Source organism: Schistocerca piceifrons, chromosome X, assembly GCF_021461385.2.
Source record: "Schistocerca piceifrons isolate TAMUIC-IGC-003096 chromosome X, iqSchPice1.1, whole genome shotgun sequence".
NCBI classification, from domain to species: domain Eukaryota; kingdom Metazoa; phylum Arthropoda; class Insecta; order Orthoptera; family Acrididae; genus Schistocerca; species Schistocerca piceifrons.
Window position 1 is genome coordinate 796,400,101 of NC_060149.1, and position 25,071 is coordinate 796,425,171.

The following is a 25,071-nucleotide window of genomic DNA, read 5'->3' on the forward strand; positions in this document are numbered from 1 at the left end:
ATTTGAATATGGCCAGTGCAAAGTGTGTGCCAAAAGGTAAGTGATTATACCGATACATAGCAAAGGGTATGTTCACTACTAATAAGTGTTACATTTGTGCATCTAGTAGCAACTGCAAGTATGGTTACACAAGGTCTATTTTGGAAAAGTACTGACTCCCAGCCAGTCTCGCCATTACTGCTTCAGGAAGCTGGATTGGTTTCAGATGAATTTATGATTGTGCATTGATAGTTGCCTTCAAATCACTTCAGATTCATGTACTGCCATTAGCAAAAACCTTGAATACTTGGTTGTCTCCAGCTTGTAAACATTTGTTAAAGGGCATTTTGTAAACACCAGGAAAAAAACTTTAAAAAGTTGAATAGCCAAATCAGTGTTTGGGTGTAGAATCCATCATCAGTGGCATTCACAGTTCATTGGTTTTGTAAATTACTGCTGTCAAACCTTAAACAGACACATTGGTCACACTGGACCCAACTGCTGTACACTGTGGTGATAAAAGTCATTCATAACTCCTAATATCATGTCGGCCCTCCTTTTTGCCTGGCGTAGTCAGATTCTTTAATTGACATTGAGAACATGTAGCGAAATAGGCTTTTTAATGACATCAAGATACATATAAAGTTACTATGTTAGTTAGTGTTCACATTAAAAGTACAAATTATTTATGCTACATCAATCAGTCGTACAGTATTGCAATCATAGACTTAAAGCTCAATTTCGATGTTGCAAGTATCCAAGAATTCTCTAAGACTTTAGTATGGATTGTCTATTAACTGTTTATGCAGTTTACTTTTAAAATTATTGAAAGGTGTATTGAGTGCAGTATGTGGTAATTTGTTAAATAATTCCAAACAGTTCACTTTGTGAGAGTTGTCTGTTTTTGTCAGCCCATGTCTAGGAATGTCAATATTCTCTTTGTTTCTCTCTGGTGTTCAATTCTGTTCATTGCTGTTTGGCATATATCATTGATGCATAAATATAAAGATTTATCACTGTCATTATTTTCATTTTGATGAATAAGGGACAGCAGTGTTCCCTTGCACATTATTCGTAGCACCTTTTTCTGCATCAGTAGTACATCACTGACATGACATGAGTGGCCCCATAGTAATAGCCCATTAGATATATGAGACTGAAAAAGTCCAAAGTAAGCTGTTCTGAGATATTTGTTACTCACTAGATGAGAAGGTTTCCAGGTGAGATAGGACACCCTTCATAACTTTTACAGACCTGGTTGATGTGGGTTGCCAGTTAAGTTACCAGTATGTTCAGTCAAAAAGTAAGTATTATGGAGATGCTTTGTGAATTCAAATGGGAATCCCTGCTGGGAAGACAATATTCTTTCTCCAAAACACTATGGAGAAAAGTTATAGAACTGACATTTGATTCTGAGTTTGGAATCAATGTGTATTCCAAACAGTTTTACAGATTTTGCTTCTACCTCTTTAGCCAGTCACAACCACAGATGCTGAGTTTTCTCTGGATTACATAGAAGTTTGTTAGCCGAGAACAAAAGTAATGTTAAGGTGAGAGTGTCCTGTGACTTCTAGTGTAGCTTCTCAATCTGTGCTGATCAAGGTTGTGTCATCCGCATAGCAGATAACTGACTCAGGCCCAAAATAAGATGGCAAATCATTAATTGCAACAATGAATAAGAAAGGACCAAGGACAGAGTCCTGAGGTACACCAGATGTGACACTATTCATAGAAGAGTATCTACACTCCTGGAAATTGAAATAAGAACACCGTGAATTCATTGTCCCAGGAAGGGGAAACTTTATTGACACATTCCTGGGGTCAGATACATCACATGATCACACTGACAGAACCACAGGCACAGGCAACAGAGCATGCACAATGTCGGCACTAGTACAGTGTATATCCACCTTTCGCAGCAATGCAGGCTGCTATTCTCCCATGGAGACGATCGTAGAGATGCTGGATGTAGTCCTGTGGAACGGCTTGCCATGCCATTTCCACCTGGCGCCTCAGTTGGACCAGCGTTCGTGCTGGACGTGCAGACCGCGTGAGACGACGCTTTATCCAGTCCCAAACATGCTCAATGGGGGACAGATCCGGAGATCTTGCTGGCCAGGGTAGTTGCCTTACACCTTCTAGAGCACGTTGGGTGGCACGGGATACATGCGGACGTGCATTGTCCTGTTGGAACAGCAAGTTCCCTTGCCGGTCTAGGAATGGTAGAACGATGGGTTCGATGACGGTTTGGATGTACCGTGCACTATTCAGTGTCCCCTCGACGATCACCAGTGGTGTATGGCCAGTGTAGGAGATCGCTCCCCACACCATGATGCCGGGTGTTGGCCCTGTGTGCCTCGGTCGTATGCAGTCCTGATTGTGGCGCTCACCTGCACGGCGCCAAACACGCATACGACCATCATTGGCACCAAGGCAGAAGCGACTCTCATCGCTGAAGACGACACGTCTCCATTCGTCCCTCCATTCACGCCTGTCGCGACACCACTGGAGGCGGGCTGCACGATGTTGGGGCGTGAGCGGAAGACGGCCTAACGGTGTGCGGGACCGTAGCCCAGCTTCATGGAGACGGTTGCGAATGGTCCTCGCCGATACCCCAGGAGCAACAGTGTCCCTAATTTGCTGGGAAGTGGCGGTGCGGTCCCCTACGGCACTGCGTAGGATCCTACGGTCTTGGCGTGCATCCGTGCGTCGCTGCGGTCCGGTCCCAGGTCGACGGGCACGTGCACCTTCCGCCGACCACTGGCGACAACATCGATGTACTGTGGAGACCTCACGCCCCACGTGTTGAGCAATTCGGCGGTACGTCTACCCGGCCTCCTGCATGCCCACTATACGCCCTCGCTCAAAGTCTGTCAACTGCACATACGGTTCACGTCCACGCTGTCGCGGCATGCTACCAGTGTTAAAGACTGCGATGGAGCTCCGTATGCCACGGCAAACTGGCTGACACTGACGGCGGTGGTGCACAAATGCTGCGCAGCTAGCGCCATTCGACGGCCAACACCGCGGTTCCTGGTGTGTACGCTGTGCCGTGCGTGTGATCATTGCTTGTACAGCCCTCTCGCAGTGTCCGGAGCAAGTATGGTGGGTCTGACACACCGGTGTCAATGTGTTCTTTTTTCCATTTCCAGGAGTGTATTTTGAATTGATGCAGATTGTCTCCTGTTATTCAGATAAGAGTTGATTATTTCTAACTCTGTATTATTTATACCATAATACTTTAGTTTGCTAGTAGGATGTCAGAGGGGATTCAATCAAACGCCTTACACAGATCACAAAGTTGATGTGAGACTTTGTTTATTTTCAAATGCAGTTAATGCCTGATTAACTATTTCAAGGACTGCAGAGGTGGTATTTTTCCATAGTCGAAAACAGTGCTGTCTATTACAGAGAACGTCATACTTTTCAAAATAGTTGCTTAACAGTTTGTGGAAAAATGCCTCAAATATTTTGGAAAAGATTGGTACAATAGACACTGGTCTATAGTTTTCAGGGAGGTGTTTTTCCCCCTTTTTGTATATGGGTATAACTTTGGAGATTTTGAGCTGTTCAGAGAAAACTCCAACTTTTAAGCATTTATTCATAATAAAACCAAGTGGATTGCAAATGAGGTGTAGTGTCCTTTTTATTATGTAGCTGGATAATCAGTTGCAGTCCACACTTTTCGAGTTTGAAAATTTTCTAACAATATTTATTATATCTGTGGGTGTGACAGGGTCCCAGTGAAACTCATGCCCTTTTAGGTGGCTGATCAGCAAGTATATCAATTGCTGGTATGTCTGACTGTTTAATTTTTGATTTTAATTCATTTACTGTAGTTGTAAAATATTTATTGAGCTCTTCTGGCTCAAGTAGAACATCTTGTGTTTGGGTAGAAGTATGTTCTTGTTTTATAATATCCCAAGCAGCCTTGCATTTGTTTTGGGCTCCTTTTATGTAATTTTCATAGGCAGTTTTTTTTTTTGGCTTCGTAATGTTTTTTTACATTTCAGGTAGTCTTTATAATAAGTATCATTTTGTTCTGTCCCACATTTACCATTGTTTCTATGTGTTTTGTACAGCGAAAGCATCTCTTCCTAGATACTAGCAAGGTCATCAGTGTACCATTTAAGCTTTTTACCTTTTCTGTTTGGTTTAGTACTGTTTCTTTTCATTGGTGAGCAAGGGTACCATAAGTCTGCATATGTCTTAAGTAAATTATTAAATAAAGTTTCAACAGTTGATTGGTCTGTGTCATATTCATAAACAAAGTCCCAGTTTACCTTTCTGAGAGAGTCTGTGAATAACTTAACATATTCCTTTTTCTGACCTCTAACCCATGTCATGCTTGGCTTCTTATTTGCAACCTTATATTGTTATCTGACTGTGTATTACTGGTATGTTAGGAGCAGAGGACCATGATCTGCAAAACATTCATCTGCAATGCTTACACTTTATAGGTCTCTTGAAAAATTACCTATAATATTGTCCAGACAGGCATTTCTATCTGTCAGGCTGTTGTTAGTATAATATAGATTCAATAATTTGAGTAGGTTTAAGAATGTTTTTGTGTTGAGTTCCTCTGTGTCTAGCAAGTCAATGTTGAAATCACCACATATTGCTACATTTGTTTTGAGTTTTAAGATTTTTCTCGTCATCTATTCAAATTTCTCAAAAAATGAGTTAACATCATCATTTGGAGATCTATACAAATGAACACTTACAATATTTTGGCCTATCCTATTTTAGAGAATTGTATACATTGTCTGATAAATATTATGGCCCCTCCGTTTTTTCTCTTGTTTCTACACATTATACCTGCCAGAATGTACTCGTTAGGTATGAACAAATCTACTTCATATTCTGTAAGCCAACGTTCTGAGACACACAGTACATCACATTTTTTTTATTTTACAAAAATGTTCCAGCTCTAACAGCTTGTTCCTAATGCTCCAGCTCTAACAGCTTGTTCCTAATGCTCCAAATGTTGACCGCAGGATAGTAAGTGGGTATACTTTACATCTATTTTGTTCCCTCTCTGAGCCATTAAGATCTTGTTTTTTACTTTTGTGTGTTTTAATTTCCTCTTCAGCTATTTTAATTTCATCTTCAACTGCAGAAATACTGAGCCTGTTGCCTCTATAGCTGTCGATAATTGCAAAAGTGTTGCAGGTGCAAGATTTTGTGCATGAATTGACCTCTTGATTATGTTCCCTAAATTTTTGATGGGATTCATGGAGGGCAATCTTGCTGGCCAAACCATTCACTCAAATTGTCCAGAATGTCCAAACTAATTGCGAACAGTTGTGGCCTGATGACATGTCGCATTGCCATCCATAAAATTTGGAACATTATTTGGGAAGATGAAGGTCATGAAAGGCTGCAAATGGTCTCAAAGTGCCTGAACATAACAATTTCCAGTCAACAATCAGTTCAGTGGGACCAGAGGATCCAGTCCATTTCATGTAAACACAGTCAACACCATTATGGAACCACCAGCAGCTTACACAGTGCCTTGTTGACATGGATCCATGGCTTTACAGGGTCTGTGCCACAGTCAAACTCTATCATCAACTCTTACCAAGTGAAATCAGGACTCATCTGACCAGGCCACAGTTTTCTAGTCAACTGGGGTCCTACGGATATGGTCATGAGGAGCCCAGGAGAGAATCCTCACTAGGTCAGAAAGACATTGAAGCAATTCAAAGGCATGCTGCTAGATTTGTTACCAGTAGGTTCAGTCAAAAAGTAAGTATTATGGAGATGCTTTGTGAATTCAAATGGGAATCCCTGCCGGGAAGACAATATTCTTTCTCCAAAACACTATGGAGAAAAGTTATAGAACTGACATTTGATTCCGACTGCAGCACAATTCTACTGGTGGCAATGTAAATCATCCTGATTTCTCTTATCATAATTTCTGTGTCATACGGAAGCATACAGATGGTTGTTTTTTTCATTCATTCAGATTGCGAGTGGAACAGAAAAGGAAATGACTAGTAACAGTATAAGGTAACCTCCACCATGCACCATACAGTGGCTAGCAGAGGATGTATGTAGATGTAGAACCCATTATTGGTGGCTTCTCACAGTATGCAGGTTGTTGTGTACATTACTGTTGTCAGATCTCAAACAGTGACATTTGATGGTCACTTTGGATCCAGCTGTCATGTCATGCAAATGTGGAACTGCCTGTTCCATGTTTAAATTATATGAAATTTGTGTGCTATATAAGAAACTATCAGCCTCGATTGGGGTAATGAAACCAAACTTTACTTAGGTTTCAGCCCAGATTATTAAGTCTTCTTCAGAAGATATACCTGAATCTATAATTTGTCTAAGAGGGCATGGTCTAGAAATAAAACTAAAACAGCCTGAATAGGTGTAGTCACATTTTAAAAATGCGGTACATAAGTACTACGACAACACCGAGACTTAACTTAAGCTCTGGCATGCACCTCATCTCCATGGACGCAGTGCTGTGGGCCTCACAATAAATGCTGCATAATGCACCCATCGTTATAATGAAAGATGACATAGGACATAAAACAGACAAACAGTAGTATGTAAACGCCATAATGAAATAATCTCGGTTAACCTGTACACAGATGGTCGAGTAGGTGTTTTTATCAGTAGATGTAGATATACTTCTTATTGCTGACATGCACTGAATGAAGATTATTATCAAGATTAATATTTTATCTTATTACTAAAAATAATGTGTGAGTGAACGAACAACGCCACTTCATCACCATGGTCTCAGACATGCGTGATGTTCCCCACCATGTTGATTTGCAGTGCGTTATCTAGTCCTACTTAGTTTCATGTGAGCTCCCGAGGCCCACCACACAGTGTCCATGGAGACGAGGCACATGCCAGAGCTTAAGTTACATCTTGGTGTTGATGCAGTACTTATGTACCGCATTTTGAAAATGTGACTATGCCTATTCAGGCTGTTTTAGTTTTATTTCTAGACCGTGCCCTCTTAGACAAATTATGGATTCAGGTATATCTTCTGAAGAAGGCTCAATTATTTGGGCTGAAACCTAGGTAAAGGTTGGTTTCATTACTACTGCAATCGAGGCTGATAGTTTCTTATATATTAGATGATCATGATTACTGACTGTTCTGCAATGTTGAAAGCACAAATTTGTGTGCAATGAGACAAAGAAATGTTACCATTTAAGATCTGACAGTGGTAATATACACTAAAACCTGTGTACCGTGAGAGGCCACTGATGATGGGTTCTACACCCTAATACCAGTTTGGCTATTAAAAGTTTTAGATGCAGCTCATGGTGTTTACAAGATGACCATTAACAGATACCATTAGTGTTTTCACACACTGCTTGCTGAGATAGGTGTTATTACAGCTATTTCTTGGAGTAAATCTCTGTTAGATTTAACTGTGTCTCTCAAAGTGAATAGAACAAAAGGTGTCTAGAAGAAATGTGGGTGAGTGGAGGCTTTAATAACACGTTCACATGGAAACCACAATCAAGTCAAAATCCAAATGCAGGGTCATCAGTGAAGTGCAACACTTAGTACTAAAAGTGTGTTTATTACTGCCTCCAACATACATCCAGAACAGAACTGCTCTCCTGAACAAAGAATGCACTTGTTTATACAAACATTGAATATTCCATAACATACAAACATATGGTATTTCATGATCATTCCAAAAACAGTAAAGACTAAATAATGAACAATTGCTGGTGATCAGGTTTGAACTAGTGACCCACAGCATGGCAACCAAATAGCATGACGCTAACCAGTATGCCACACTTTGTGTGACATATCTCACAGCATTGCTCCCTCTTGTAGACAAACAGTAAACAGTAAACTGCTGTTTCAGAAAATCTTATTGAAGCTGACTACAGCATGCTGGACCTAGATCTTCTCAGTGGTCCTCTCTATGGTGGCACTGGTGGATCTTCACATTTTGGTCATGTTGCTATAACCTCGTCATTGTGTTGAGCATTTAAGGTAGACCCTCTCATCAAAGCTTTGCAATAGTTGAGTGGGCCTTCAGTTTCTTTCACTTTCCCAAAGCCAGCCTGTGCCTCTAACCTGTAGTAGTAGGGTTTCATATCAAGTACATAGATGGTGTCTCTTCAATTTTCTCTTCTTGATGACTGATGATAATCCTCGACTTCCTATGTCATGTCTGACGAGTGACAAAGGATATGATACGGTCCAAAGTAGCACCTTAGTAATTTTTTTCATAGTCATACTTTCTGCACAGGCATAAAAATCCAAAACAGGCCTTCTTGGCTGTATCTCACTGGTCATTGCTTGGTATTGTACTGCTCCTTGTCAATCTCCTGGATGTTCAGGGCCCATAAGTGAGCTAGTTACAATGAAATGAACACCCTTAGCTGCTTACAGGTGTTGATATATGTCAACGGGGACAGATGAAAATGTGTGCCCCGACCGGGACACCGACGATATCTGTTCTTTCGGACAGATACCATCAGTGACCATTCAGCTCATTAGAATGAAATTACAATGAAATGAACACCCTCAGTTGCTTTCAGGCGTTGGCATATGTCAACGGGGACAGATGAAAATGTGTGCCCCGACCGGGACTCGAACCCGGGATCTCCTGCTTACATGGAAGACGCTCTATCCATCTGAGGACACAGAGGATAGCGCGACTTCAGGGATTTATCTCTGGCATGCCTTCGTGGAAACCCACATTCTCAACGTATTGTCCCACACTACATTTGTAGCGTCCCCGCCTGTTATACTCATTACTCACGGCGTGTTGCCAATTCCCGTAAGAGTTCGGGCACTGTTTGTGCAGCCAGGAGAGGATGGTGGTGTGTCACAGTGATGTATGGTTTGTCAAATAAATGTGGCCAGAAATTGTTGATGGGCCAAACACTGCAAGGCATCTTAGTATATAGTGAGCTAGTTGTCTTGCTTCTTTGGAACTAGTGATGAGGTGTGTCATGTAGTCATCCTCAGTTGAAGTGGGAAAGTGCATCCATTGTCGTTTCAGGCTCATCACTATGGACCAGAAAGAATGGTGTGAAGCCTGTAGTACTTTGCTTTGCAAATGTCTGAGTGGGTAGTATTGTATATTGATTCCTCTGGTCATTGTCAACATACATCAAGAGTGTATCTGCTAGGGTCTTATTAATGTGTTCTTTGAGGCCATTCATCTGTGTGTGATAGCCAGCCGTCATCCTGTGAGTGATGTCTAAACATGAAATTAACTCTGATACTAGTTTTTACTGGAAAACTTTTCTACAATTGGTATCACTCAAGGCATTCGACACTTCGAAATAATGTCTTCTACATGTAACTTTGCAATTTCCATAGCTACAGCAGTCAGAACAGCTTTAGTAACAGCATAGCAGTTTGAAGTAGTCAGTGCAGCCTATTATCTACCAATTCCCATTTGTTGGCTCTGGGAATCTCCCTGGGAGGTCAATACCAATTTGGTAGAATGGTGCTGCTGCAGGTGATACTGGTACCAGGTGCTCTGGACGTAACTGCGGCATGTGCTTCCATCATTTGCATATCCTACAGTGGCTCACATAATGTCTAACATATTGGTAGAGATGATACTCAAAGATGATTCTGTTTAGAGTCTTGATGAATAACAGGTGCCTAGAGGTTGGAGACCATTTATGCCCCATTGTATCACAGGCCCCCTGTTTATTAATTGGAATTCTCCTTGTGTAAGCTGTTCAGCAGCAGTGTGATTTAATGCAGCGATGGATGAGATTTCATCCACATTACTGTGTTCCACCAAAGGATTCCTTGAAAGGCAGTTGGTGTCCTTGTGTTTGTGTCCACTTTTGTATACCACAGACATGTCACACTCCTGAAGCCAAAGTGCCCATCTTGCCAGTCAACCAATGGACCCTTCAGTCTAGTCAGCCAGGAGAGGATGGTGGTGTGTCATAGTGATGTATGGTTTGTCAAATAAATGTGGCCAGAAATTGTTGATGGGCCAAACACTGCAAGGCACTCTTTCTCAATTGTAGAGCAGGTAATCTCTGGTAACATTTCATCTTCAGCACCTTCCTGAATTTGTGTTAGAACAGCCCCCATTTCAAAACCATTACCATCCATGTGATGTTCTGCCTTGACATTCTCAACACACAATCCTAGGATTGGAGATGATGTTAGCACCTCCTTAAGCACCAGAAAAGATCTTTCTTACTTCTCATTACAGGAAAATTTTGAACCCCCACCCCCCTCATGCAATACTTCTTGTAATAGACATGCCTTGGTAATTGATGATAGTATGAGCACATTCCAAGAAAACTTCTCATGTCATGAATGTGCCAAGTCAGAAAATTTGTGAAGGTTCTTATTTTCTTTCTCTGGATCAGGATTGGTTCCACCACCATTTAGTAGGTACCCCAAGATTTTTATCTGTTGGGCAATGAAGAGGCACTTTTACAGATTCAGGCAGAGACCAGCAGTCTGAAGACACTTCAACACAGTTATCAGATGGCTTAGATATTTTTCAAACATCTTAAAAAATACTGTATTCCAAACAGCAAAACACTCCACCCATTAAAGGTATCAAAGCCGGTTTCCATCATGCATTCAAAGGTGGATGGACCATTACATAGTCCAAACAGCATAATGTTAAACTCATAGAGGCCTTCAGGAGTTCTGAAGGCAGTCTTTACCCAGTAAGCCTTACCATCTCAATTTGCCAGTAACCTGTCACCATGTCCTTAGTGGAGTAATACTTTGCACCTTTCAAGTTACCTAGGGTGTAATCAGAGCATGCCAGTGGATGGGCATCTTTCTTCTTGATTTTATTGAGTCATTGGTAGTCAATGCAGAAATGCCATGTGCCATTCCTCTTCTTCACAAGGATCACAGGAAGGTGCTCTGAAGGTTGAAAGATGTTATCTTGCAGCACTTCCTCCCGGATCATCTGTTGTTCAGTTGGTGGTATCCTATGAGTGCTGGCTAATTGGTGGATGATCCCCAGTGTTGATACGGTGTTCTATCATGGGACTCTTGGTCTGTGTTTTCTCCACTATCCACTATCGATATGAAAGCATATGAAAAATTGACACAGAATGGCTACCACTGACTGATATGGTTCCTTGGCCAGGCTAGATCCTATTGGCAGCTGAGTAGTAGCTTCTTCCCCTACATTGTAGTTGTGGAGCATGATTCTTTGTCGGTGACACCAAACTACCCTTCCTGGACTAGTTCCGTAGTCTCTACACACGTCCCTTTAGGGCAAAGTTTTGACTGCTCATGACAGTGATCCAGATTTCCCAGTGACTACCTTCAATGCTTCTGAAAGTCACTGCCGTGCATATTCCTTTTGTGAGCCTGAACAGCCTTTTGCAATTGACAAAAGCTTTGCAGTTTAACTGAGTATCTCAAAGGATGACAAAAGCCGGTGTTATTTACTACTGCAAAATAACACAGTCTCCAGTGATAAACAACCATCCAGAGCAATCTTCATTGTGTGTGTGCTTGTTGGAATAGCTTCATCAATATCTAGCTCTTATCTTCCACAGTCTATGACTGCTTATGATGCCTGCAATTCCATCCAAGAATAACATCATGACTATGTTCCCCTAAAGCAACAAATTTGGAAGGCTGAGAGTTATTTGTGCAATACATGCACCTGTCAGCTGGACATATTTTCCATTTTTGACCTTCAGCACAATTGCTTTAGTATCACAAAACATAATCTTCTTTATCTGACAATGTTAAGCATCCAATATTACAAAGTTCCTGATTTGACTAGCGCCCAGGTAGGGTGGCCATCAGTGATGATACAAACACACAAGTGATACAGAGATGCTTCAGCAGCTCAAATGGGAATCCCTAGAAGGAAAGCAACACTCTTTTTGAGGAAACACTATTGAGAAAATTTAGAGAAATGTTATTTGAAGCTGACTGCAGAGTGACCCTTCGGCCACCATTGTACATGTCATTAAGGGCCATGAAGAAAAGAAAAGAGAAATTAGGGCTCTTATGGAGGCATGTAGATAGTAATTTTTCACTCGTTCTATTTGCAAGTGGAACAGGAAAGGAAACGACTAGTAGTGGTATGGAGTTTCCTCCACCACACACCATACAGTGGCTTGTGGAGTATGTACATACACTATGTGATCAAAAGTATCCGGACACCCCCAAAAACATATGTTTTTCATATTAGGTGCATTGTGCTGCCACCTACTGCCAGGTACTCCATAACAGCAACTTCAGTAGTCATTAGACATTCTGTGAGAACAGAATGGGGCACTCCAAGGAACTCACGGTCTTCGAACATGATCAGGTAATTGTGTGTCACTTATGTCATACACTTGTATGCGAGGTTTCCACACTCCTAAACACCCTTAGGTCTACTGTTTCTGATGTGATAGTGAAGTGAAAAAACGAAGGGACATGTATAGCACAAAAGTGTACAGGCCAACATCGTCTGCTGGCTGACAGAGACCGCCGACACTTGAAGAGGGTCGCAGTGTGTAATAGGCATACATCTATCTAGACCATCACACATGAATTCCAAACTGCATCAGGGTCCACTGCAGGTACTATGACAGTTAGGCAGAAGGTGAGAAAACTTGGATTTCATGGTCGAACAGCTGCTCATAAGCCACACATCACACCGGTAAATGCCAAAGGACACCTCGCTTGGTGTAAGGAGCATAAACATTGGATGACTGACCAGTGGAAAAACGTTGTGTGGAGTGACAAATCATGGTACACCCAATGACAGGGTGTGTGTAAGGCTAATGCCCGGTAAACATCATCTGCCACTGTGTGTAGTGCCAACAGTAAAATTCGGAGGCTGTGGTGTTATGGTGTGGTCATGTTTTTCATGGATGGGGCTGGCACCCCTTGTTGTTTTGCGTGGCACTATCACAGCACAGGCCTACAGTGATGTTTTAAGCACTTTCTTGCTTCCCACTGTTGAAGAGCAATTCGGAGATGGTGACAGCAGCTTTGAACGCCATCGAGCACCTCTTCATAATGCACGGCCTGTGGCGGAATGGTTACATGACAATAACATCCCTGTAATGGACTAGCCTGGATAGAGTCTTGACCTGAATCCTATAGAACACCTTTGGGATGTTTGGGAGCGCTGACTTCGTGCCAGGCCTCACCGACCAACATCGATACCTCTCCTCAGTGCAGCACTCCGTGAAGAATGGGCTTCTATTCCCCAAGAAACCTTCCAGCACGTGATTGAACATATGCCTGCAAGAGTGGAAGCTGTTGTCAAGGCCAAGGGTGGACCAACACCATATTGAATTCCAGCATTACTGATGGAGGGTGCCACGAACTTGTAAGTCATTTTCAGCCAGGTGTCCGCATACTTTTGTCACATATTGTAGATGTATATGTACATTGATGTCAAAGATCAATACACCTCTTCTTCAACATTTTCTATTATCTTTTGACATATGGGGATGCCATTCATGGCTGATGTCTCTTGTGTACTTGGGCTGGCATTTCTGGCTGCTGTATATTACTATTTCTTGTCTCTTACCATCTGCCATATGAGAGAGATGACCTCATGGTGGTCTTTCTGCATTCAGCAATTGGTTATACCTCTTTCATTCAACTCTCTTCTTCTGTGTTTCCTTGATTTTCTGGCACCACTTGATTAATTCCTCTACCAATGTGAAATCTTTCACTGGAAGAGCATGGTACATGTCTTCTGTGACATGTCAACCGTCAGATTTTGTTGGCGTCTGTCATATTTGAATTTATGGTGTGGCATAGGGCCAAAACATTTTTTTATGTATGGCTGTATTGTTTCCCCATGATGCTGGGCCCTGTTGTTCAGTTGCCTGTTCTAGTTACGGGAAGAGTACTCAGTGTCTTGGTCTGAGCAGTTGTGCCACATGTGTTTGTTGTAGCACTCACCATGTGACTGCCAGAGATGCGATTGAGCTGAACTTCTTGAAAATATTGTGGCAGAATTTGACTTTTATATGCTGCTTCTCACACTGGAGGCTGACATTAGTGTTTCAATTCAGGTTCTGCATAAATATGTGATTATATGAACAGCCATTATTATTATATAAGATGTTAAAAACTGCCAACTGGCAATTCTCATTCATATTTTCAGTTTCCCTGTTGTCACTTGTAGTGAAAACTGGTGGGTTCCTTAATCAAGACCACAGCTTAATACCAACAAAATGATGATCAGTAACATAACAGGAATCTTTAATGACATTGCTTACAGGAAATACTATTCTTTACAGGTGAATTTGAGTTTGATTCTCCATACTGGGATGACATAAGTGATTCAGCAAAAGATTTCATTAGGCAGTTAATGTGCGTGGATGTTGAAAAACGATATACATGTCGGCAAGCTCTCAAACACCCATGGTAAGTGTAAATTTAAAACTTTTGTATGATGCAATTATATTTCATTAAAATTCTTAATCACTTCATGTTGCCAGCAGAGAGATGTTTGTCTTGTAAAGTAACTTAGGTTAACACGTTTTACTTCTTTGTGTCTTTTGAAAAAGCCCTTTGAATGTAACATACAAAAATGAAACTGATAGTGTGATATTTGAGCTATTTGGTTGTGAGGCAAGGGTGTCTTGCTTGACTGGCTTGACGTTTAAAGCTTTTGTACAAAGGAATTCATGAAAGCTCTGACCTGCAACAAAGCTACTTCTACAATTTGTTAACCACATCATGTATTTAGGATTACATCTCCACTCTGATTCAAATCATCTCTTAGTGACACTGACATACAAAGGAAAGGGGCTTCACACACACACATTGGTACTAAAATATAGATGAGGAACATTCTACTAGCCAATGTGTGGATCTTCACCTTTCTTAAAAAAAAAAAAAAAAAAAAAAAAAAAAAAAGTGTTTCGCTACTTGGATTCAGATGGATAATGATTGATCCGAATCTTGTGGTGCACCAATATTATGTACTTTAAAAGAACACATTTACATTGTAATAATTTTCCTCAATTTATTGTGTTTCATCATAGTTAATATGTTGTTCACAATGGAACAGATCATATCAACATTTACATCTCATATTTCATGCACTTATGTAGATACTTGTTATTTTCCTTGAATAAGTTAATCATTACAAGATACATGGGATGGAGTAGGCCATTCTGTGTACTGCAAATGACTTACTTGTTTGTTAGCATCTGAAGTTCTCTCTTCAGTTGACTTTTAGATGACTTACACAATTTCAGTGTATTACTTGGGCAACTGATGTCCTCACCATATGTAGATATATATGCAACTGATGTTGCAACCTACTGCAGAAAGCAATAGATTGTATTGCATATGTGGACTCGCATTCGGGGAGACGACGGTTCAATCCCGCGTCCGGCCATCCTGATTTAGGTTTTCCGTGATTTCCCTAAATCGCTCCAGGCAAATGCCGGGATGGTTCATTTCAAAGGGCACGGCCGACTTCCTTCCCCGTCCTTCCCTAACCCGATGAGACCGATGACCTCGCTGTCTGGTCTCCTTCCTCAAAACCAACCAACCTGTATTGCATGCTTAAGTGTCTGAAAGGGGAAGGGGTGACGAGGGGGCACTTGTTCACTTCTGGAATCTGCACACAGGCTTGTTATTCATTACAGAATTATCACACATTTCTAGCAAAGATTATCAGTGACTGCTGAACATTAGCTTTAATACTGATGAACCTAATGGGAAATATTGTGACTTCAGCAATCAATACATTTTTTTTCTACAATTTTCACAGGAAACTATTCAGATTCCTAGAATTGGTGGTGATTGTGCTGCTGTTTGTGGGGACACCCATGCTTTTTTATCCCGTAACATATTCTATAAACAAGTTTACATCTTAAGGATATTTTCCTGATGAGCTTAAACTGCCTGTGGTAGTTCCAATATACTAAAAGGGAAACAAGTTGTGCATTAATTTCCATAGTACTGGAGCCTTCCTTGTTCTTAATAATTAATGACCTGCCATCATTTATTAAATCCAGTAGAGAACTATATGTAAATGATAAAACTTCCCTTCACAGTAGCGATGATTTCAAAAGCCTTAAAACTCTTGTTGCAAAGACAGTTGTTCGGATATGTTTTGGTATAAACAATCCTCCTTGTCCTTCTTTGACATGAACTTGTGCTCAGCCTTTAATGACATCAATGTTGATGGGCCTTTAAACACTAATCTCCTTTCTTTTTTTTAATAAAGAAAATAGATTCTCACTGAACAAAAATAAGACTCAGTAGACAGTTTTTAGTCTAAAAGACAAGTTTCCATCAGACGAACCAGGTTATGTTAAGTTCTTGGAGGTATATGTAGATGATAAATTATCTCGAGGTCAACATATAAAATATACTAGTTGTAAGTTGTCTAGAGCCTTTATTTGTTAAGGTAATTTATGGATTATGTACCTGAAATATGTGCTAGAACATCCTATTTTTCATTTTTCCATAGTACATTATCATATGGTATAGTTTTATGGAGAAACTCTAGTTGTGTGCAAAACATCTTAATATTGCAGAAGAAAGCAATTTTGGCACTCATTGGTTCTTCATATAAGGCACACTGTTTTGTGAAGAAAAACTCACGCCAGTAATAAACTTATGTATACACACTATGTTTTAAATTGTATAAAGAAGCAATAGATTCATTTATACTCCATACCACACACTCTACCACACACTCTAAAGATCAATTAACAGTTACAAACTGCTGGAATACAAATTATTAAACAAGCTTTCACAAACTGTAAAAGATGTAGCAGAACATATGTTCAAACAAACACTGCATAACTGGTTATTTGCAGACCCATTCTGTAATATAAAGCAATTTATCAAATGTAATATAATACTGCAATGTTAATAAGTAGTGTATTGTTTTTTTAATCATCAGTTGTATTGTGCTATGTGTGATATTGTCCACTGCTGTAATGGCCTGCTGCTAATAAAATAATTACAATTAGTATTACCTCAAAAATGAGTCAATACTTTAGATCACATAGTATATTTTACTCAAGGTTGTGACAACAAAGTACTTTTCATATAAAATGTTTTTTGTGCAGGCTTATCATTATTTAACATTTGACAGAAGCTGGCTAGTTAGGTGGTTTTAAATAAATGACAAGACTGCATACAAATGTACCATCATTCTTGTGTTAATATACTTTCAGGTGCTTACTTATCTCTGTGACAGTGGAATGACGTTCAGACAAAATGAACATTAGTGTACAGTACAAAATAGCAGCATAAAAGGGCTGTGCCAGGCAGAGAATGTGGAGATCTTGATATGGTGGTTGATTTTTTATGGAATAAATGCTGAATCCTATGGCCTATGTTGTCTTATGCTGCCACTCTACATCATATTCTGTCATCTCTCTTTCACTCCAGCTCCTGAAGGAACTTCTAATTCTGAAAGCATGAGTGGCAACATTTAGTCACAACTGATACCATAACTTACATTTGTCTGATATGTTGTCTTTCTTTTGGTTAGTTTAAAAATCGTGGTTTCATCAGTTGTAATCAAATGTTGATAATTTTCATTAAAACTGTATAATTTTTAGGATATCTGGCAATGCTGCAAGCAACAAGAACATTCATGGAACTGTATCAGAGCAGCTGAAGAAGAATTTTGCTAAATCACGATGGAAGGTGAGTACAAATAGTATGTCTAATGCAATGTATAAGTCTTGTCAGTAAACTATTTAGACATCTGTTAAACACAGTTGTTCTTAAATTAATCATTTTATACTATTACAAATCTATATATCCAATTCTATGTGTATATGTTATGGATGTAGCTATAGTAATTGTGCCAGTGCCAGTGTTTGTGTTAAAGTGGTATATTTGCCAAAATTGTAAACTTAAGAGCCTGATATAGTAATGAGATGCTGTTAGTAATAACAGTCATCATACAATACAGTTGTGGAATGATTCTTATACTCTATGTATATGCCTCTTTTTTTAATTTTTTTATTAGTACTACTACATTTGTGAAAAAGTGGCTATGGAATCACTATACTTAAAAATTTACTGTAATAAAGCAAAAGCACTTTGTTTTCAAGAGAAGATGTAACAATTAGTGAAGTAATAGTAACCTGGTCACAAAATATATATATTTTATTGTGACCCTCCACTTTTAGTCACAAACTTCTTAATAATTCAAACAATACTGTTGTCTGTGAGTAATTAATCTCAAACCATACAAAAATAGTAATACACTTTCTCTTGTTCCATGAATAATTAATTTCAAAAATCTTTCTTATGATAGGTAAACTACTACAGTTTTGGTTTACATTTAATCATATAGTAAAAGTAGAAATGTATTCCATAGTATTTTTATTTTTATTCTTTTACTAATTACATGTGCAAAAAATTTCAGGGAGTTTGTAATTTCTGTGGACAGCTTAACAGTACCCTTACAGCAGCTGCTCACTGTAAAATAGAAGGTCACAATCACAGAAGACACTAAACCTATTGTACATGTGTAATTAGTTGAGAGTTTTTGTATGTTTCTTTCACAGCAATTGATGAACGCTATTGCAATGGTCCACAAGATGCAGAGATTAGCTCTTAATAATTCTAGTAGCATGGAAGTTGATGAAGCACACAAATGTCCCACTATTGAGGAGGAAGTCGAGGGGGAAGAGGAAGGTACTCCGTGTATGAGCCAATTCATTGGATGTTTCAAGCTTTCTAATTTAATTTTATGGCTGTTGACATGGATAATATTATTGTTTTCTGTTGTCAGTGTTGGCATTTAATGGAATGCATAAACCTGAATGCTACTTTTATGTATCCATTACATATTTTGGCTTCATTGCCTGTAACTGCATACTTCCCCTGCATTATAAAGATTTTATTAGCTGTATTTCACATAAATGGAACATTTAATTGTCACTCTTCAATTATTTTAACCAAAGAAATACTTTAGTATGAATATTAGCAGTGTGTCTAGTTCTTTAAAAAACCCTTCCTCAGTTGTCCAATGAGAATAACATTTACCTGGAATTTTTAAGGATAGAATAATTTAGTTGGTGCATTTTTTCATTTGGGTGAAATATTTATGAAACCCATAACACATCACATGCCAGCGCATGGATTTTGTGGTGTTTGCATATTTTTCTCTGGCATGGCATTTATTTTCTTTGTGTGTGTGTGTGTGTGTGTGTGTGTGTGTGTGTGTGTGTGTGCGTGCATTTGTTTTTGTTTTTGAAACCTAGTGTGTTTTATGTTTGACCCTGCAAGGACTTTTCTTTTGACATTATGGGCTCCTATATGATTTGTAGTTTGTAGGCAACTGTTTCCATAGTTAATGTGATGTAAAAGTGAGATAGAAAGCATTGTCTTCTGCTCAATGCTCATGGATCTTACTTTATGAAACAGAAGAAACCTTAGTGTGCTATTCTGAATTTATGTGATTGACATAAGTGTGTACAAATTAGTTGGATTCTATAATGCAGAAAAATTTCACATACTTCAAGTCTGAAACTTTAGTGTTCAGTGTCTCAGGCACACTCCTCATAAATTTTACGATGTGTGCCCTCTGTACCCCAGTTGCTCTCTCTCTCTCTCTCTCTCTCTCTCTCTCTCTCTCTCTCTCTCTCTCCTCTCTCCCTCCCTCCCTCCCTCCCTCCCTCCCCTCCACCTTCTCTCACCTTCTGACCTCTCGTTTGTTTACAGTTCATTCTTCATTAATATGTTAACAAATCCTCACAAGTACACAATAGGTATGCACTACTAAAAAGGGTCACATACCAATTTGCAATACAGCTTTTTAACGTATCTAGGTCAAACTTTAATCTTTTGTTATTTAATATGTAGTCATTTACTGATATTTCTAAGTTGTCAGACATTAACAATGCCATTGTTTTTACAAAGCAAGAAAACGTGTCAAATTGAGGTCCAGTTAAACATGTATGCTTGACAAATTGAGCCCAAACTATGGTTGTCCTTGGTACAAATCATATGTGAATATGATTACATGTTCAGTCAGTCATATATTAGAGAACTATCACATGAAGTCATACATTAGTCTATTAGTTTTAGCATGGTGTACGATTTAAGACACTAGATAATGCTACTCTAACTTATTTAGTGTGCAGTCTATTGCTTAGTGTGTGGGAGACAGATTTTTTTAATTTAGTTTGAACCAATGAATTTTATACTAAAACCAAAACGAATACAAATTTGGTGACTGTTAATATAACTCTGGTTTCAGGCACTTTATTTATCACTCAGACATAAAATAAATACATCTCTCTTTCTACAAATAAGAGTTAAAAACTATCTGCTCATTTATAAAGTAAGGTTGATCATCAAACTTCCAAAACCATAAACTTTATTTCCTTCTTTATCAGAGAAAAACGAGAAGAAAAGAAAAGGTGTGTGGACTTGTAAAAATAAAACCAGATTGGAAAGCCATTCAGGACACTGGGCACTCACAGAAGCTACTATCAAATGTGAAGAGAAGTGACAACAGTGTGCAACACATGATATATAAAAAAACTACTGTAGAGGAGATAATGGTCTGCAAATCTGATCTAAGTGAGGATGTTTCCAAGTAAAAATACAAACAGTAACAACATATGGATAGGCAAGACAATAGATATGATTGATAGTTGCTTATAAAATGATGACTTCAGCAGTGGAACTTACTCTGCATACCACTGCCCTCTAAAACTATTACTCCTAGCTGAGTATCAGAACATAAGCCCAACAGAAGATTTCAAAAAGTGAGATATTAGTTTCTAAAAAAAAAAAAGTAACATTTTGCTTGGGAAAAAAGATCTAACAGTAATGCAATTAGAAGAGGGGAATATGTGCAAAATTAGGTATGGCTCCTATAATGAAAAACTTAAGACCAAAATTAAACTAAGAAAACAAACAGAAGAGAGTTTTAAGTTAAGGCCTTGGAGTGAAAGGTGAAAGTTACCATAGTAGAATGGTCTCCCCTGAGCAAAGTTTTCAAGTGTTGGTGCTGAAAGAAATAATTAAAATGGCCTCAGTGGTGATTCCCATAGTATTTTGGTACTGAGAATTCTTAGGAATAGGGCACAGCATGTCACCAGTAAACAAGGTGATCTAGCAAGTTGTTCACCTTAGATACTTCTGTAACCATCAAAGAGATTGTACTTCTGTTTTCACCCACTTGAACTGTAACAAAATTCTCTCCAAACAATGTATAGTCTCTCATCATAGCCATATTGATAACCACTTTGCTTTTTCAAATGACTGTACAGTAATATCTGCTGCTTGCAGTATATGTCTCCAGTAGTCAAATTCGACCACCTTCTATTCTCTGAAATCCCATAAGTAGTTTCAGAGAAATTACAAAATTTAAAGTTTAGGATTTTTTCTGTTGTGAACACCAAACCAATTGTTGTTATATGTGAGTGTTCACAATTTTGTACCTAAAGAGGGAAATATGTCACATGGGATAAGGAGGAAATTGTGTTGCACTACCACAGTTTTCATATTAAAAGGACCACACAGGATATTTAGCCTTTTATTCTACATAGTTCACATTTATTGAGTGCTGGTTAATTTGATTTTCACAAGTCAAGGGCAATTAAATATTGTAGTTATTTACAGAGAGTGCAGAAGGAACAGAAAGAGAACATTTTAGTCATAAGGTATCCTGGCAGATAGTGTCCAACAAGAATGATAATTAAGTAAATGTGCAAGATGATTTTGTTGTAAGGGCATGTTAATGCTATGCAGAGGGTAAGGAGCAAGCCTGCAACAAGCAAAGAAAATGAAGCAGGTGTCCTGGAAGCTGTTCCTCATAATCAGTATGTTAGTTCCAGAGAGATTACTAGTGCTTCCAGAATATGTTTCTCCGGCATTTATTGCATTTTGCATGCAAATAGCACCCATCTGTAACCTGTGTAACTTCAACATGTGATTAAACAGCAGGTTTCAGAAGACATGTGGAATTATGTCACTCAGCTCTGAGACAACATTAGAATAGTTGATTCTTTCTTCAGAGTATCCTCTTTACTCATGAAGTGATGTTTACAAATCTTGGAAAGCTGAATGTTAGAAATACAGTATGTATTTTGAGGCTACTGAGAATCTGCACTGACTGGGACAGTACATTAGTTTCAGTGGAGTGTGAAAATTTGGTAATGGGATGTAGGTGATTATGCAATTGGGCCTCACTTCATTGAAGAAACCTCAGCAGATAACATATATGTACAATTTCTTACTGACATGTTAACAGCTTTCCTGAAGGAATTATCTTTAAATTACATAGATACCAGTATGATGGGTACCTGGACCACTACTATCTTATGTCAAGGAAAGTGCTCATCCAACTCTTTCCTAGTTGTTGGATAAGGCATTACCAGTTTGCCTACATATTCAGCTGATTACACACTGCTGGACACTTTTTCTGTGGCATACACTCAAATATGAAATCCGTGCACAAGTTCCAATAAACTGAGAGGATTTAAAACACTGAATTCCTGCAGGAGTGGCAGAAATATATTGCAGTAGACAGTGAATGTTTTGAAAACTTGATGATATAAATTAAATTTTATTATAATGTTTTCTTTTGTGATTTCCTTATACACCGAACTTGGTTCCTCAATATCAGCGCCACCATTTTCCTGATGCACACACTGCTCAGAAGTGTGGCTGATGCTCCATGGTTGTGTCTGTATGAGTCGGTGTATCAACAGTCTATTTCTAAATGGTATCACGTCTCCAGAGGAGAGATGCCTGCAGGCCAAGGGTAGGCAAACCCCAAGGTGAAGACATGGTGCTGGAAGCATAATGTAGACAGCCTGCAGCCTGTATACACCATCACTTGCCCATTAACAAGTGGGTGGTGAAGCCAACTTAATGAAAGCTGCAGATCCTGCATCAGAGCTTCCCTCGGGTGACGTGGGAGGCACACTGGGATGGAGAGTTCAGATTACCTGCAACCCCAGCCCAGGAACCCAGGACTGGATGTTGTGAAGCAGTTGCTGTCCAGGGTGTGACCAACAGGGGCAGTGCTGTGAAGAGAAAATGCAGGAGACTTAACAGCAGCACAGAATGCAACTAGGTGTGAGCCATCCTGTGGTCCATGGAAGCGAGCCTGGTGACCAGATGGCACCCTCACGTGAGGTGTGAAGGTGCTGGCTGTCATGGGGTAACACAGGTGGATGTGCCAGAAGCACTGGAAGAGACAAATGCAATGCCAAGAGTGGAGTGGTGCTGACAACAGATGTGGAGTCAGCGGGAACTGACGAACCTGTGGATAGTGGTCACCGGCTGTGAGAGTGTAGGGGAGAGATGGATGCTGTAAGCACAATAAGACACATATGGAGCCCAGGAGGAGATCTCGAGGTGTGCTGAGCACGGTGGTGCACATTAATGTGGGATGGGGCCCTGTGGGTGGAGAGATGCCCCGAAAAATGTAAAAACAGAGGAAAGACCAGAGCAGCAGAAAAGTTGTCAGTGAAAGATGTGTGCACAAGGGTACTGAAAGATGCTGGCTGGAGAGAGGCTAAGGATGATGAAGGTCATTGCCACAACAGGCATGAGAACACAAAGGAAAAAATGGGAGCGAAAAGGTGGCCCACGGCAGCGAGGAGACCACTGCTGTGGTGTGCACAGGAGTATAGAAAGAATCTATGCCACAGAGGACAATGTGTTTTACCCAGAAGAAGAGTCATATATATAGTGCTACACTGTCCTCAAGCGAAAGAAGTCAACCACGGCTGCATCAGCTAGAAGCTGTGGTGTGTACTAGTGGGCAGTGTCGGGCTCTACCATGGGAGGGCGGTATCGGGTTCAACTGTAGCCAGAGGATGACACTGGGACTGCAGACTGCACACTCATCAACAGTGAAGGTATACTACCACCCTGGAAAAGGAGGCAGTCTTGGCTGCAAAGATGCAAAAACCAAGCAGCATCGGAGCCACGGCTGTGGCGTTGTGGGTGCAGTGCAGTGTTGGGTGTGGTGGAAGGTAACTGAAGATGGAACCTGGGTGCTGGAAGACATGGTGTAGCACCCTAAAGAGGGAAGCCAGCCATGGCTGTGTCCTTGTGGCATAGGTGTAGGATGACAGGAGCAATGTCAGGCTCATGCTGATGGGTTTGCAAACAGGTGGCACATAAGGTCATGTGTAGCAAGAATGAATAGGTCTAAGAGGAGATGGATTATGTGTCTTGGGCTGTGTCACACTTGTGAGGAAAGCTGGCCACAGCTGCATCCTCCTGGTGAAGGCACAGAGTGGCAGGGCTGCATTGGGCATGGCTGAAGTGAGGGGGCATGGTGGCTGGGCAAGATAACAGTGGCAGACAGTACCTGAAACTGAAGTGTGTGGAATCAAACTTCATCACAAACAGATGTACAGGTGATGCTAACTTCGGGAGAAGGGCCAACGGTGGCTGACATGCAGAGCAATATCGGGGACTGCAGGAGCTGGGTAACAGATGGGTGTTGGACGAAATGAGGTGCGGCACGGACAGAGAGTAGCCTCATAGTCAGCTTGGAACCAGGCAGGGCCACCTTCGAGAAAAGTACTGGCCACAGCTGCAGGAGTATAGAGCACAGCGGGAACGAGGTCGAGACTGGGCAATAGATGAGACTAGGAACCAGGACCCAGTCCATCCCATGTAAACACAGCCCACATCATTATGAAGCCATCACCAGCTTGCACAGTGCCTTGTTGACAACTTTGGCTTTACAGGGTCTGTGCCATGCTTTAATCCTACCAAGTCTCACCAACTGAAATCAGAACAGACCAGGCCACAGTTTTCCAGTCATCAATGGTCCAACCAATATGGTCACGAGCCCAGGAGCAGCACTGCAGGTGATGTCGTGCTGTTAGCAAAAGCACTCATATCGGCCATTGGCTGCCATAGCCCATTAATGCAAAATTTCACTGCACTGTCCTAACGGATATGTTTGTCATACATTCCACATTGATTTCTATGGTTATTTCATGCAGTGTTCCTAGTCTGTTAGCACTGACAACATTATGGAAACGCTGCTGCCCTCAGTCATTAAGTGAAGGCCATCGGCCACTGCATTGTACATGGTGACACCACCCCCCCCCCCCCCCCCTCCTGTGGGTCCGGGGGTTAGAATAGGCCCAAGCTATTCCTGCCTGTTGTAAGAGGCAAGTAAAAGGAGTCTCACACGTT

General features: G+C 40.3%; 1 protein-coding gene across 1 annotated transcript in view; it reads left to right on the top strand.

The window, feature by feature from the left end:
• Positions 1–25,071, top strand: part of LOC124722708 (calcium/calmodulin-dependent protein kinase type 1-like) — a 649,848-nt gene that overhangs the window by 600,599 nt on the left and 24,178 nt on the right. The window contains exons 7-8 of the mRNA XM_047247845.1: positions 14,196–14,322; positions 17,493–17,580. Of these exons, the coding sequence (XP_047103801.1) occupies positions 14,196–14,322; positions 17,493–17,580 (215 nt within the window). The remainder of the gene's footprint in view (positions 1–14,195; positions 14,323–17,492; positions 17,581–25,071) is intronic.